Source organism: Gossypium hirsutum, chromosome D10, assembly GCF_007990345.1.
Source record: "Gossypium hirsutum isolate 1008001.06 chromosome D10, Gossypium_hirsutum_v2.1, whole genome shotgun sequence".
Lineage (NCBI taxonomy): Eukaryota > Viridiplantae > Streptophyta > Magnoliopsida > Malvales > Malvaceae > Gossypium > Gossypium hirsutum.
Window position 1 is genome coordinate 8,681,438 of NC_053446.1, and position 14,850 is coordinate 8,696,287.

The 14,850-nt window shown below is 32.9% G+C and overlaps 3 protein-coding genes across 5 annotated transcripts; all 3 read left to right on the forward strand.

Annotated features, from left to right (window-relative positions):
• Nucleotides 1-4,224: 4,224 nt before the first annotated feature.
• LOC107913916 (serine-threonine kinase receptor-associated protein) lies at nt 4,225-9,030 on the forward strand. Of its 3 annotated transcripts, none has more exons than XR_001688660.2 (8): nt 4,225-4,715; nt 5,345-5,480; nt 6,045-6,126; nt 6,824-6,999; nt 7,639-7,776; nt 7,855-7,994; nt 8,319-8,629; nt 8,808-9,030. XR_001688660.2 is itself a non-coding variant. In XM_016842583.2 (7 exons), the coding sequence occupies exons 1-7, from the start codon at nt 4,598-4,600 to the stop codon at nt 8,546-8,548; spliced, it is 1,020 nt and encodes a 339-aa protein (XP_016698072.1). In that variant the 5' UTR covers nt 4,225-4,597; the 3' UTR covers nt 8,549-8,735. The 3 variants fall into 3 exon arrangements, 1 of the variants encoding a protein (XP_016698072.1); XR_001688663.2 differs by having other exon boundaries at nt 8,815-9,030; XM_016842583.2 differs by lacking the exon at nt 8,808-9,030 and having other exon boundaries at nt 8,319-8,735.
• A 118-nt stretch (nt 9,031-9,148) lies between these two features.
• Nucleotides 9,149-10,282, forward strand: LOC107915249 (F-box protein CPR1). Its single transcript, XM_016844410.1, has one exon. The coding sequence runs from the start codon at nt 9,149-9,151 to the stop codon at nt 10,280-10,282; it is 1,134 nt and encodes a 377-aa protein (XP_016699899.1).
• Nucleotides 10,283-11,797: 1,515 nt separating this feature from the next.
• LOC107914473 (uncharacterized) lies at nt 11,798-12,839 on the forward strand. Its single transcript, XM_016843396.2, has one exon. It carries the CDS (start codon nt 12,233-12,235, stop codon nt 12,683-12,685), a length of 453 nt encoding a protein of 150 aa, XP_016698885.1. The 5' UTR covers nt 11,798-12,232; the 3' UTR covers nt 12,686-12,839.
• Nucleotides 12,840-14,850: the final 2,011 nt, after the last annotated feature.

Below are 14,850 nucleotides of genomic sequence, written 5' to 3' on the forward strand. Positions count from 1 at the left end.
GAAAAAAAAACAAATAGAAAAAAAATAATAGTGTTTAGATGGTGTTTTAAGTATAAATTAAAAAAAATAGTTGCTAAACAGTAGCAACCTTTACTTTTTATTTAATTTAATTTACAATTAATTTTGAATTTTTATGATCTAAAAACAACTATTTTTTTATTTAAAATAATGAAGTAAATTAAAAATTCTCTCTATAATTAAAAGTAATAATATATAAGAGTTATTGATTATTATTTCTTATTTAGATCCTATTTAATTAAGTGTTGAAAATTAATATTTTCAGCAAGTTAATTTTTGAAACAACTCTCACCTTTCCTTTTCCTCTCGACGGTCCGACGTCGTTTTTAACATTCAATAGTTCAATAATAGAAGCAACATTAGTTTACATCTAATTAACATTTAAATACAAAGTCAAACACATTTTGTATTTTATTTAATTTAGTCCCTGTCACACCCCAATTGGCGAGTTGGTCTGATTTGTGAGACTACGTTGGCAAAGATTGCCTAAGTTGCAAAGCTTAGACCGATTGATGATGGTAACTTGTGGTGAAGTGCTTCGTAGAACTTCACCAATACAATAGAGTTCCACTTTGCGATATGATGAGTTCTTGATTGTGGCGCGAACCTTATGAGACAGACTTTCCAGCTAATAAGATCGCCATCTGTTTTTTTGGTGTCACTACTAAAGTAAGCATGATAGCCTGTGGGACACGTTTAAGTGACCTACATCCAAGTGGAGGCAGTGTGTCAGTAATTAGGACACTTGTAGAGCCTCATAGAATGTGATTAATTAGTACAAGCATGGGAGAATGAGTAATGATTAGAGATAATCCCGATTGGAATTTGGACGTGAGTTATTTATAGATAGGATAACGTGATAGCTAAGATAAGATTTTTGATTCATCTTCTCTGCTAGACTTTGTTATCATCAAAGAAATCAGGAGAGTTATTTGTTAACGAAGGTGTTAACTGTTAAAGCTTAGGAGAGTTTCTATACCAATTGTCTCTTGGTAAATTCTTAACCCTTCCTTTAAGCTTTATCAAATAGATAGAAACTAACATAATAGAGGCTTGGTAGGATTTCTTTAAATATTATGTATAAAAAACTTCTATCCAAAAACTATTTGCATGTCTACATATTCTTGTTATATCATAAAGTTTTGGTCTTTTTTATGTTTAAAGAAGTTTTTTTAGCTAAAAAAATAAGAGAAGGTTCCAATACTAAAGGGAGTGAACCAGTAGAGTAGATAAAGCTTTGAGTAAAGTGTCCTGGTGAGTTCCTCTATACTTTGAGTCTGGTATCTGCGTTAATTCGTTTAATCTTTATCACTGTACAACCAGGTAAGTAGCTTTGTCCTTCGTCTCTGATGTTCATGTCTAATGAAACATATTCAAAGAGTCAGTGCATGCAAGATTATATACGGTTAAATAGACCCAGAAAACCTGATATTTTCATGGTATGAGTACTCCTTTCTTAGTGCACAAGCTCCGTATCCAAACTGGTGTAAGAAGGCAATGGAGGGTTGTCATGTAAAATGATAAAGAAGATACATGAGGAACACATATCTGTTCAAATAAGGAGGGAAGTTAGGAGGATACAGAGGTGATGTTTGTTTAATAACTCTACTGAAGGGATATGAAAATACAAGAAAAATGAGTTCTTTAGAACCAAGATCATAAACTAGCACAAGGAAGGGAGTACGTGAGAAAAAGGTGCATATGGTAGTGCACGTTGCATGAAAAGTAAAGTCTGTCAGTCATAAAAGGGTAGTCCACACAAGTGGCATATCTGCGGAGTAGTTGTGCCCATAACTGTCATTTATGAGTTTAGAAACCGATGTTATCCGTCGATAGGCTGAGTTTGATTGCGGTAGAATCCGCCAGTTGATCTACGGATAAGAGGGATGTATCCGCCAAATGTGGCGAACTAGTCCGTTAGTTTGAGCCTTATTCCTTAATGTCTGACAATACTATTGGTGGGATTTATTTCCCTAGGAACTCACTAAGTTCTCACGAACTTACCCAATTTCTTCTTCCTTTCAGGTTCTTAGGTTGAGTGTGGTGATTGAAGGGATACAGCTAAATCTACGACCATTTGTGAGCCTTCTTGTTTTCGTGGGTAACATGTATTTGCTAGGGGGTGCTAGGACAATTGTTAGATATCACCATTTTAAAACCATTAATTTGTACTTGAAACGTTATTTTGAACACTTTAAATGTTGATTGGTAGCCTCGTTGGCTTATCTGTATTTTTTTTATTTATAAATGTTGTTTGAGCTACCGCAAAAGGCTATTCCTTGTATCTTTAAATCTTTAAGTGTGGCAGGGTATCATTTTAAATTTTGCTTCCAAATAAATTTAGTCTTAAATGAACAGAATATCGTGTTGAAAAAAGGGTACCCACCAAAATGGACAATTGTTTCAAAAGTAAGAATGGCGCGTTTCCAACAGGCCGACCTGTGGTGCTTCATACCCGGATTCGATGATTGGGTCAGGCGTAGGGTGTTACAATCCTTATACTCGGGATATGTGTATTTTTCGATATCTAGCATTGGATCAGAATTTGATTTCACATTCTTTCATTAGGAATCATATACCTTCTATTCATAACATAATTTCATAACAGATTTTTCATTATTCAATTTAGTCCATAATATTACAAAATCATCTAACAAGCTTAATCCAATTTCCAATTTAGTCTTTTTTACAATCTAAGCTTACCAACTATCAATTTCAAGCCTAATTCATCAATTTCTTAATAATGAAAACTTTCTAAAAACTTAATAATTGAATAAATTGATATATGGACTAACTAAATCAAGCTCCCATAATCATAAATTTATAAAAATTATAAGAAAAAAAAAAACTTGATTACCTTAGTTTATTGCTTGGCCGAATGTTGAATGAAAACTTAAGGTTTTTCTTTCTTTCAACAATGGTGGACGGTGTAAATGAGGAAAATAATGATGGTTTTCATTTTTTTTCCACTTGTACTTTAATATTTATAATATGATTAAACCTTAATTATGGTTTATTATACTTTAATTAACTAGTAATTAAACTTAGTGGTAACCACCATCACCATTCACTAAATGGTTAAATAACCATTTTAGTCTTTTAGATAATTGTTATCTAAGTCCCCAAGATTTTTCTAAATTAAAATTTAATAGTGATTGGACTTTTACAATTTAGTCCCTAAATTTTAATTAACTATTTTCTCAGCTAAATTACTTAATCGAACTTTATTATATTTTCACATTAACTCTATAAATATTCCTATTTTATATTTACGAACTCGATTTATGTAAATGAGGTTCCAAAAATGCATTTTTCGATACCACTGGAAATTAGATTGTTACATTCTACATTAAGTGAGAAGTAGCTACCTACCTACTTATCTTATTCTGACACTTATTTGTTCAAAGTTTTATATTAAGTAAAAAAATTACAAAGATTATCAAATACATTTAAACAAAGTTCAAATTTTAGAGTCAACATTGTTAGGAGGGCATTAATTGAATACCATCCTCGGCCCGAATAGGATTTTACGAATGAGGACGCCTGTGGTTTATGCTAAAAAAAAGGCAAACACATTTAAAATATTAAATGCTGAAAATTTTTGTTTCAATAATTTATCAAATACACACTTAATATAGAATAGATTCAATTATTTTTTATTTAATTCTATTTCATTTAAATAAAAAAATCTAATTATATTCAATATTTAATTTGAAGCAATATACCATAACTTAAATTCAACATTTAATTTTTCAGTTTATCAAATATAGCCTTACTTAAAATTTATTTTTTTAGAAATATTTATAAAAAAGACTTTAAAATTTTATAAATTAAAATCTGGAAATCTAAAATTAATATAAAAAGATGGATAATTAAACTGAATTGAATTATCTTGAACAGCTACAAAAAATCTAATTGACTTCATCCCAAGTATAAACTTAAATGATGAGAGACACTTGTGAAGGAAAGATTAGCTCAGGAAATGCATGGCAAAACTTCCCATACATGACCTATATGTTAACTCCAATCACGCAAATCAAGATATAAAATCTCAACTTAGGTCAACAAAATTAGATTGAAAAAGACGTGGTATAATTTTACATAATCAAAAAATAGAAACCCTTATTTGCAAAACTGAAAAGATGCCAAAATCTCTCACTACTTGACTATATAATGAAGGTCTCCTTCAAAGGTGTTTTCCATGTTTTTTCCTGCTCTCCAACTACCCTGCTATATATATCCTTCATATGTAGATATATTTTCCATTTTCTCTTCATATTTAGCGATCAAAATTTATTTACTTTTCCAAATCCAATCATTTACACCACATTAGCAAACTTATGGTTAAAATTTCAAACCCTACTTTGCATCCCTTCTTAAGAAAATAAAAAAGCAAAATATTTTAATTTTGTTTTTAAGTACATAAACCATTACAATTGTGTTATAGTTTAGCTACGTAATATAACATAATTAAATAATTGCTTTCCCTTTTAAAGAACTTGATTCAAAAGGATCAAATTAGGATTTTTTTTCTATTTTTTTTAAAAATTTCTATTGCTATTGTTGTTAATTTGGAGAAATGGAGAAGAAAAAGGTGGCTTTACCGTTAGTGTGCCATGGGCATTCAAGGCCGGTAGTTGATTTGTTCTACAGCCCCATTACCCCTGATGGGTATTTTCTTATCAGTGCCAGTAAAGGTGTGGCTTTTATTTTCTTGTTGTTGATTAAATTTGGGGTTTCTTTTGAATTTTGTTTTAGTGATTTTTTTGTATAAATCAGCTACGTATATGAATTTAGATGCGGGAATGTCGAATTAGGTTTGAGGTTTTCGTTTGATTTAGTCTGTTCTGATCATATTAATTTTCAGCTTTGAATTTATTTCTTTATACTGTTTTGAACTGCCTTTTTCTTTGATGAGTCCGTTCCCTAATCATTTTAGGGAGATACAATATTGAAATATCATTGCTTTGCGCTGACATTTAGCTATTATTTATTCGTAAGCAAGTATAAATTACCATTGTTATGTCACTTGAAATGGTATGATCATTTTGAAGCAAGAATTCTAGTTTGTGGTTGATCAGGTTGTTTATGGGATTTGTTTTAATGTTATTGTTAATCATCTCTCCTGTCATAATCCATTTTTATAGGTTGTCTTGGCATAGTGATTCGGTAATTTCTTGCTATGTTGGCATTTTCTAGTTTCTATTTTTTTTCTGAGAAGTCATAGCAGATGACAGTGATTATGTGTGCATTCTGGTGATGTTGATTGATTCCATTTAGCTTCTTGTTTATCAACTCTCTTTCTAATGATGCATTGGGAATTCAGACTCCACTCCAATGTTAAGAAATGGGGAGACTGGAGATTGGATTGGCACATTTGAAGGGCATAAAGGTGCAGTATGGAGCTCCTGTCTGGATACCAATGCATTACGTGTTGCATCTGCCTCGGCTGATTTTTCCGCGTATGTAATTTTTGTTCAGCCGTAGAAGTAACTTTTTTTGGCGGAAGAAATTTTTATTGTGCAAAGGGATACCAAATTCCACCGTTCCAACCTATTTTCTCACACTTATATATTCTATTAAGCACTCACCAGAAAATAAAGGGACCTCATCCTTGTGGATTACCACACTCTCTGTCCCTTATCAACTAGTTGTTAGGAGTACGGTTAGTGAGGCTCTGATAGAACTTGGTGGCAATTTTTGTACTTAGTAGGTTCAGTTCTTGGGTTGTGCTAATCAATTTAATAACTGGAAGGTATCAACTACTAGATTTTTCAGATATCCCTTCCAAAATGGCAAAATTACCAAAGTGCTTGTCTTTCTTTCATTTGAGGTCCATGCTTGTCTTTCTAAATATAGGAAATTCGGAATTACATGTGTATGAACTATTAAAAGTTGATATTGATTTTCTTCTTCTTCTTCTTGTTGTAACTCCTCTCACCCGCACAGCCATTCTCATGGTGTCATTTTTAGTGAGGATAGTTGGTTGAAAAGTGGGGCTCATCATTTTCCTTCAATATTTCCAGGAAACTATGGGATGCATTGACTGGAGATGAATTGCACTCATTTGAGCACAAGCATATTGTTCGAGCATGTGCATTTTCGGAGGTTGAGCTTAATTGCTTTTCCATAAGAATTTTTTTCCCTAATTATAAATTTTCATTTAATGCTTAAGCCCATTGCAATGTTATTTCTGATTATGATGTTCTGGGTAGCAAGTATTCTATCAGATTTGTTTCTCATGGGCAATTTTATTTTTGTGATTAAATATCAGCACTATTTCTTTCTATTTAGATATTATTACAAGAAGGTTGTATTTCTTGAGATGCCAGTGGTTATGCTTTCAAGGTAGCATGTGTATTGACCCAATATAAGCAAGCTTCCAAAGCAACTGACTTTGAAAGAACTGCATTAATCCAATGGTTTGAATTCTTATTTTGAAATTTGTCTATGTTTGTTGTACTATTGAAAATATTTTGCATACTTTCATAAGCTCATCTTTCTTTTTTCTATATGTTATTATTCATGTGTCTCTTTGGCACTTAAATCATTTGCTAGGTCCAATTGTGTATCCTTTTTGTTTGATGGACTGAAGTTGCCAAAGTCATTTATGTGAGCTTTAGCGGTTGCTTTTTCTTATTCATGAGACCTTTACAAATTTTAAAATTTGTTTGTACATAATACATGATATTGAGTTTAGATTGCAATTAACTTCTTGAGGCTTGCACTCACATTCCTGCTTCATTAATAAATATACTCTTCAGCTGAGGATAAACTTCTTCTGAGTAAATTGTCATTTTTACAGGATACACACCATCTACTCACGGGTGGAGTTGAGAAAATTCTTCGAATATTTGATTTGAATCGTCTTGATGCAGCACCAAGAGAAGTGGATAATTCGCCTGGTTCAATTAGAACTGTTGCATGGCTCCACAGTGACCAGACCATTTTAAGTTCTTGTAGTGATACTAGTGGTGTTAGGTATGAACATGTTCTATAGATGTCACCTTTGCATTTTTTTTCCTCTGTGGTTTCTATAATTACTTTAACAAGTTAGGAGCTTGTTTTAGTTTAGATATTTCGTTTGCATCAGTGTCATACATGTCTTGAATTAGTGTAGCATCACTCTAGGGCTTTGAGATAAGGTGTTTGATGGGTAGAGTCTAGACTATTATTGGCTTGCATTGAACGCTTGAGCTAGCTTAATGAATGTATATTGTTTATTAATTTTAAAAGTCAAGCTTGAACATTTAAGGGCATTTTTGCAGGTTATGCATCCTTGTTTCCGAACATTCCTTGGGTTCAGTTTAATCAGCCTAAGAAAGTGCTGGTGCCACAATTTGAAATTATAAATTGTTTAGTATAGGGCCATATGGAAAGTTTTTGAAAGTAAGAAAAAGAAGTAGGTGATTTTAGTTTAGGTTGTTGGTAAATATTTCACACACACACATTATATGTATGTATATTGAAAACCATGTCTTCCATATTTGATTGTACGGTGTATTCTCAAACCTTTGATGCATAAAATAAATTACAGATTTATAGGAAAAAGTCAATTTAGCATTGATTTTCTCGCAATAATATTATTGTCTAAATGATTTCCTGAACCTTGTACCTTAGGTTTTGGGATCTTAGAAGTGGCAAAATTGTTCAAACACTTGAAACAAAATCACCCGTCACTAGTGCTGAAGTGAGTCAGGATGGTCGCTATATAACCACCGCTGACGGATCTACTGTTAAGTTTTGGGATTCAAATCAGTAAGTTTTAAGCCAGTTTGTGCAAAACTTTATTCTTTTGGCACCATGGCTGCTGACATTTGTATTTGCTCTTATTAGTTTTGAGTTGGTGAAAAGCTACGACATGCCATGCAATGTAGAATCAGCTTCATTGGAGCCAAAGCATGGCGATAAGTTCATTGCTGGTGGAGAAGATATGTGGGTGCACGTGTTTGATTTTCATACTGGAAAAGAGCTTGGTAGGTGCCTCCTATGTTTGGGTTTCCAAAAAATAAAATAAAATAAAGGCTATATGTTTGGGACTTAAAAATTAGCTATGCCAAAAGTGGATATCTTTGAATGCTACACAAAGGAGGATTGCAACATGTTTCCCAGTATACCTTGCTATATACTCAATAGAATGGTAAATATGCTGCAAGTCATAAAAAAAATCTAAAAACCGTAAAGGATGGATCCCATCGAAGCAGATGAGTGTAGTTTGTGAAACTGGTTGTGTGATGTTCTTTTCTACTGGTGTTTGTCAGATTGTTAAAGAGTTCAAAATGTGCATTTTATCAATGTAGGTTGCAACAAGGGTCACCATGGTCCTATCCACTGTGTACGTTTCGCACCTGGAGGGGAATCCTATGCTTCTGGATCTGAAGATGGCACCATTAGAATATGGTTGACAAGTCCAGTGAGTCGTGAAGAGAGTGATGCAGTACCTGGAAATGCACTAAATCCAAAAGTGAAGGCTGTGGCTGATGAGGTTACCCGTAAGATCAAGACTAGCCTTCATATTGGCACCGCGTAGACGCATGACATAGTATTAAAGTTGTAGATGACATCAAGTGTTCGTTTTCAACTTTGCTTGCCAGGTTGTAGGATTATGGGTGTGAGTATTTCTTGCTCTGTTTTTGGGTACAGAAACATATATAGAATTTTTTTCTTTTTCTTTTTTGTTTATTCTCAATGGAAATAAAATGAACTCTCTTTTCAAATTGCCTTGTATGTTTGTTTCGAGTTTGATTTTTGATCTTTAAAAACTTGTGAACCTTTTGGTTTTCTTGAAGGTGGCAGATCAATGGATGCTGTTGAACCTGATACTTGTATGGAAACCATAGGCTAAAGTCCCTGTTCTTTTTAGGAAAACAATATTTTGAACTGTTGGAAGCCATCGGATTTCTGCAAAACTACGAATTAAATAATCTATTGAATGTAAAATAATTGATAAAGAAGGAAGGGCACATGAAAGCTTTGACTTTTTTAATAATCTGATAATGATCTATTTTCACATGTTACAGCTATGTGTTTTTCCGTTTGACTTCCTGTTTGGTACTCTCATCTATTACGACTTTTCATTTCTCTGCAAAACAATCAACCAGGTTTCTCCTCTCTTGTCTAATCCACACCAATGTCACCTTTTCCGACTGATATGATTCCTAACATACTTTGTCGGCTTCCAGTGAAGACACTACTCCGCTTCAAATGTGTGTCCAAACCATGGGGTTCTCTCATAGATGACTCACATTTTGTCAAAAGTCATCTCCATCAGTCCTTGAAAACCAACAACAATGTCAAGCTTTTCCTCGATAACGGTGCAGAAATCGACGATAATGCCTATGCGGTGGATTTCGACTCTCTCAACAACTTGGTGCAATTTCCTCGTCCATTTACAGCTGAAATCACCAAGTACCGTTCTAGAATAATAGGTTCTTACAATGGATTACTTGCTGTGTACCATCGTGAAGAAGGCATCGCTCTATGGATTCCATCAACCAGAAAATGTCATTATTTGCCAGCCTTGGATGAAGATATAAGTATGGATCATGACACCATCCCCGGATACAACTACGACAACAGCACCATACTCGGATTTGGGTATGACAATATCACCGAAGACTATAAGGTGGTGAAAATGCTGAGATCCAAGACACAAAACTGCTTCAAAGTTACGATTTACAGCCAGAAATCCAACACTTGGAGGAGGATTAAGGATTGCCCTTACGACATACCTATTAACTACAACGACGGGGCATACATAAACAATGCCATTCATTGGGTAGGGGATGAAATATTGTCAGGAAGAAACGTGATATTTGGTCTTCATCTTAACACCGAGGAGTACTTCGAAGTCCCTGAAGGAAAGAGGAGCTCCGAAGACAAGAAATGCGGCGCTTATTATTGCGAGGGCTTCAGCTACATGAATGTGGGAGTGTTGGGAGGTTGTTTATGTGTTTCCCGAGATTTCTCGAGTTGTCCAATCGAAGACCACGTAAATATATGGGTGATGAAGGAGTATGGAGTGAAGGAGTCTTGGACTGAGTTGCTTTATCTGTCGAGAAATCAATGGGTGACCAATATATTTCACACCAGAGCTGTAGGGTATGCCAGGGATGGCAATAAAGTATTGCTGGATGACGGTGGAGGACAACAGCCTGCTTGGTTCAATCTAGAGGATGAACGTAGCCACCTTCTTTGTATTCCAGGCGCACCTCAACTTGTTTCTACAATCATCTATGTTGAAAGCCTTGTTTCTGTTTCTTGAACCCATTAATGCATCTAACTTCATCATGTCAATTTTATTTCTGTTTCTCTATGCAATTACTTTTATTTCCATGAAAGTGCCCCTTTATTATATGTATCTTATCAAATTAATCCCTCAATTGCTAATTGATCAATTTAACCACTATACTATTAAAAAAATCAAATAAATTCAATTTTTTTTATTGAAATTCGTTTTAGTAATTTAGTGTTACTTTTGTTGGATTATTTGTTTTTAAGAATTGTTAAAATTGTTATGTTATTATTGTTATTACATTTTGTTAAATGTGTTCTACGTGTAAACTTATGAACTGTATTAAACATTTTTGGATTTTTTGTCATTAGGAATTGTTAAATTTATTAAAATTATTTGTAATATTCGAAATTTAATGTTTGATAGCTTCAAGATGACGAATTGACTATGACACAAATATATTTGAATGAATATTTTGACTAATGGAGTTAAACTCCAGTTGAATATCACCTTTAACATGAAATTTAAAAGTGATGCATTCTTAAGTAAAATGGAAAGGAAAATCATAACAAAAATCCAAGTTGAAAGTATTAAGTGGATATCCAATATAAAGTGTAGGTTTTTGAGGTCCAATAGTGGGCGCAATCATATAAAGACGGCCAATGCTACAGGTATATGACAACCAATCTTGTGGAGGTATAAATGGGGTTATGAAGTTCACATGTTATTTGCCCATTATGACAATAGTTGAAATGAGCTACTATTGGTGTATGATTAGGGCTACATCTTCTAACGTGATTGTTGCTTCATTGTAGGGAAAACCGAAACTAAAAATCTCTTGTCTCCACCCTTCCACTAAGACTACAAGTAATGACGACGGAATTGGCATATTAGGTACTTCACCAATCTTTAAAAATCTCGTTATATCTGAATATTCTTTAAGTTGATCTTACTCTTCATTTGGATAATGTATATTTTATCAAATTCAAAAATTTCGCTCCTCAACTTAATTAAACGACAACAAAAATAAATAAAAGATTGCTACAAAAATTAAATATCAACCATGAATACATAATTGTTTAAATAACCATTTAATAAAAAAATTACCATATACTAGAACGATATGATTCTCTTCCCTTAATCAAATTTAAGGTAAATAAAAAAAAATTGGAGAGATTTTTGGCTTAAGAAGTTGACGATAATGAGAGGCAATTTTTGTTGGGGTGAAAAAAAAAAATCAAAGGGAGGGTATTTATAGGCACCGTAAAAAAGTTGACACTGAAGGTTAGGTTTATAAAACAAGCTAAATTGCCGAACTCCATTAAAAGCATTTATCAAAATTAAATTAAAACAAACTAATCTGAACATCTACTTAGTGTAGAGCTCCATTGAACACATTTGTCTGCGGCTAAAATAATAATTAAAAAATAACTCGACATTGATAGATGTCAAGGTCAATTTATTTTTATTTAGGTTTAACTCTTCAGTGTTAAAAATTAAATGCAAATGTATTACATATAACTCAATATCGATGGGTTTTGACATGTTAATAACACATTCAAAAAATTTAGAGATCGTCGTTAAATACAGATACATTAATTTATTTTATAACAAATGTCGAGGTCCTTTAATCATTTCATAATAATTAGTGGATAATGAAAACTTAGCAATACAATATAATTAAAAAAACTCGACATTCGAAGTATTTTGGCACTTTGTTGCCAAATTCAGAAGTGTTTCCATTCCAAACTTGAATCAAAGTTTACATGGGGGGGCAAAGATATACCTTCCGTGACGACTCCGTCAAATCCCCACTTGCAAGTCCTCCGACAACTTACCTTAAAATGTGCTCTCCATCAAATACAGTCTCCGCGCCTCCACGTCTTCTATCTTATCCTCTTTCAAACCTTTTCAATCTCCTACCTGGCAAATGGTCAAATGTTTTAACGTTATCCTCCAAAGACCATCAGATGGCAAGATATGACATTGATGCTAACCCTTTTATACCGCAGACGATCATCTCTCCCCCACCTCTATCCACAAGAATTAATAGTGGCGATTTCTCTTCCCCTTCATTTACCAACAACTCTGAAAAGTTCAATGGCGAACGCTCTTGCATTCTCTTTCTCAGCCCCAATCCGGGCCTCATCCGAATCACTTAAAAGACCCGACCCGAGTCGTAAGAATCCCGTTTCTTCATCCTCATGGTGGACCCCTCTCTTCGGGTGGTCATCCAACCCCGATTACCTCAACGATAGCAATGCCGGAAACACATCGGAGACGAAGCCGAGATGCAGATACACACTGGGGAGCTTCACGGAGGAGAAAGCGAGGCAACTCCGAAAGAAGACAATGGAGAACTCGTCGTTTCACGATATGATGTACCACTCGGCGATCGCGTCTCGGCTGGCGTCGGATATCTCCGAGAAGTGATTGAAGGGTAGTAAGGGAAAAAATAAATTGTCGAAATGAAAATGTATCCATCACCGTCGTTATTGTCCGTCGGGATTTCGGGCAATGTTTGCGCTAAGGACAGACATTGTACTTTAATATTGATTTTAGCCCGTTCATGAACGGTGATGCATTATCTTTTCCTTCTTTCTTTTTTGGGTACAAATGCCTTCTCTTTTCTGACTTTGCCGTTCTGAAATTCTGACGGTGTCATACTTTTTTGCCGACGTGGAAGGCAGTTTTCTTTTAATAATCAGGATCTACTTTAGATCTTTCCACGTCAGCATCTGGCTACCTCTTTCATTTTCTATCTTTTTCACAAACGTCAAATTTATATTCATTAAACGCGATATATTTAACTTGTTGAAGTCTTCTTAATAAATAGTGAATAGATTTAAATTTACATAATTTTTTTAAATAAAATAGATTAAATTAAAAATTATTTAATGAAATAAATGAGTTTCAATAAAAATCAGATAATATCATCACTTCAGATTAACCATTTTCAATGTCGCCATAATACTTCCACAGATTTCACATCAACTTCAAAAGTCGTCGTATCAAATCTCTATTCAAAGTTAAATGCTCTCAATTTATAAATATTTAATTATATTTTAAATTTAAATTTAAAAAATTTATTAATGTTTTAAAATAAAATTATTTTTAAAACATAAAAACATAATATTTATTTGTTAAAAAATTATAGTTATATTTATAAAATGAAATAAATTACTTTTAAACTTAAAAAATAAGTTTGAAATTCAAAAAAAATGTTTGAAATTTTAAATTATACAGAACTTATAATATTTTTTAATTTTTTTAAAATGTAGAATAATCACTTTTTAAAATATTAAAAAACTTTAGATCAAAAAAATTTAAAATAACTAAATAATAAGATAATATAATTTAATATTTTAAATAATTTGTTTTTGAATTTTAAGAAATAACATTATTTTAAATATAGGTCATATAAAAAGTTTGATAAGAGACACCATGATAATATTATTTCATCTATAAATTTATAGTTGTTGATACAAAGTATATAAGGGAGGAGAGTAAGAAAGAGATAAGGAGGAATGTGTGGTGGTTCTGTGGAGGCTACATCACCTAAAGAGGTAGAGAGTCAGAATGGATTTTCTTAAAGCAACTTTAGGGTTTAAAAGGTTTATCCTTTCTTCATCGTTGTGAGAGAATTTATAGGAATTGGCATTTTATCCACTAGCGTGACGTGACAAGTTGTTATGGCCAAGTGAGCCTCTCATTGCATTCAGAATGTGTTTACACTTAAGGAGTGTTTACACCTAAAAAGCGTGTGTCTATCTCGTCATCTAAGAGTAAGAGGGCTTGTCAGAAGTGCTTATCTAGCGGATGATCTTGAAAACCAGAGGGTGTCGCTCCTCTAGTCACGACAGGTGGTCAACCAGGACATTATCTTAAATGAAGTCAAAGGGAAGGTCAATATTTTCTGTCTTGCTGACACATGCCCAAATAGTGAAAGATCTTTGAAAATTTTGGCTTGAAATGACAAATTGACAAATTTCAAAATGGCTAATATATTAAAAACGCCCTTAAACTATTACATTTGGTCTAAATAAATCTTTATACTATTTTTATAGTTAAATAAGCGTTTCATCTATTATTTTTATCCATGAAAAAGCCTTTGATATTAATATTAAAATAAAAATATTTTTAAAATTTTAAACTACTTTGTATTTAATATCAATGTGAATTTAATGAGAATAGTTTATTAAATAAAAATAAAATAACGCTTTTAATAACATTTCAGATTTTTTTTGATACAATGTCTAGAGCTATCCATAGTCCCTCCCCAACCCTTAAATAGGAGGATAATGTGTTTCAGCGCACTCAAACCCACGTCTTTCTGTACTGGCAATAATGTCTATGCCAATCAAGGTAAGTCTCAATTGACACATTTCAGAAATTTTTGGAAGCACACACTTAAATATTGTTTTTAAAATTTTGATTGCTTTTTAAAATTTGATGTTGATGTTAAAGTGTGTATATAAGTTCTATTACATCAATAAGATTTAGATAAGAACTTGAAAATCAAAATATTTTTACTTTAATATTAAAATCAAGAGCTTTTATGGGCAAAAACAAAAAGTTAGGACTTATTTAATTGCAAA

Coding starts and splice junctions, on each gene's coding strand:
- LOC107913916 (XM_016842583.2), top strand. CDS start 4,598: ATGGAGAAGAAAAAGGTGGCTTTACCGTTAGTGTGCCATGGGCATTCA. Junction 4,716..5,344: donor TCTTATCAGTGCCAGTAAAG/GTGTGGCTTTTA, acceptor TTGGGAATTCAG/ACTCCACTCCAATGTTAAGA. Junction 5,481..6,044: donor GCCTCGGCTGATTTTTCCGC/GTATGTAATTTT, acceptor CAATATTTCCAG/GAAACTATGGGATGCATTGA.
- LOC107915249 (XM_016844410.1), top strand. CDS start 9,149: ATGTCACCTTTTCCGACTGATATGATTCCTAACATACTTTGTCGGCTT.
- LOC107914473 (XM_016843396.2), top strand. CDS start 12,233: ATGACATTGATGCTAACCCTTTTATACCGCAGACGATCATCTCTCCCC.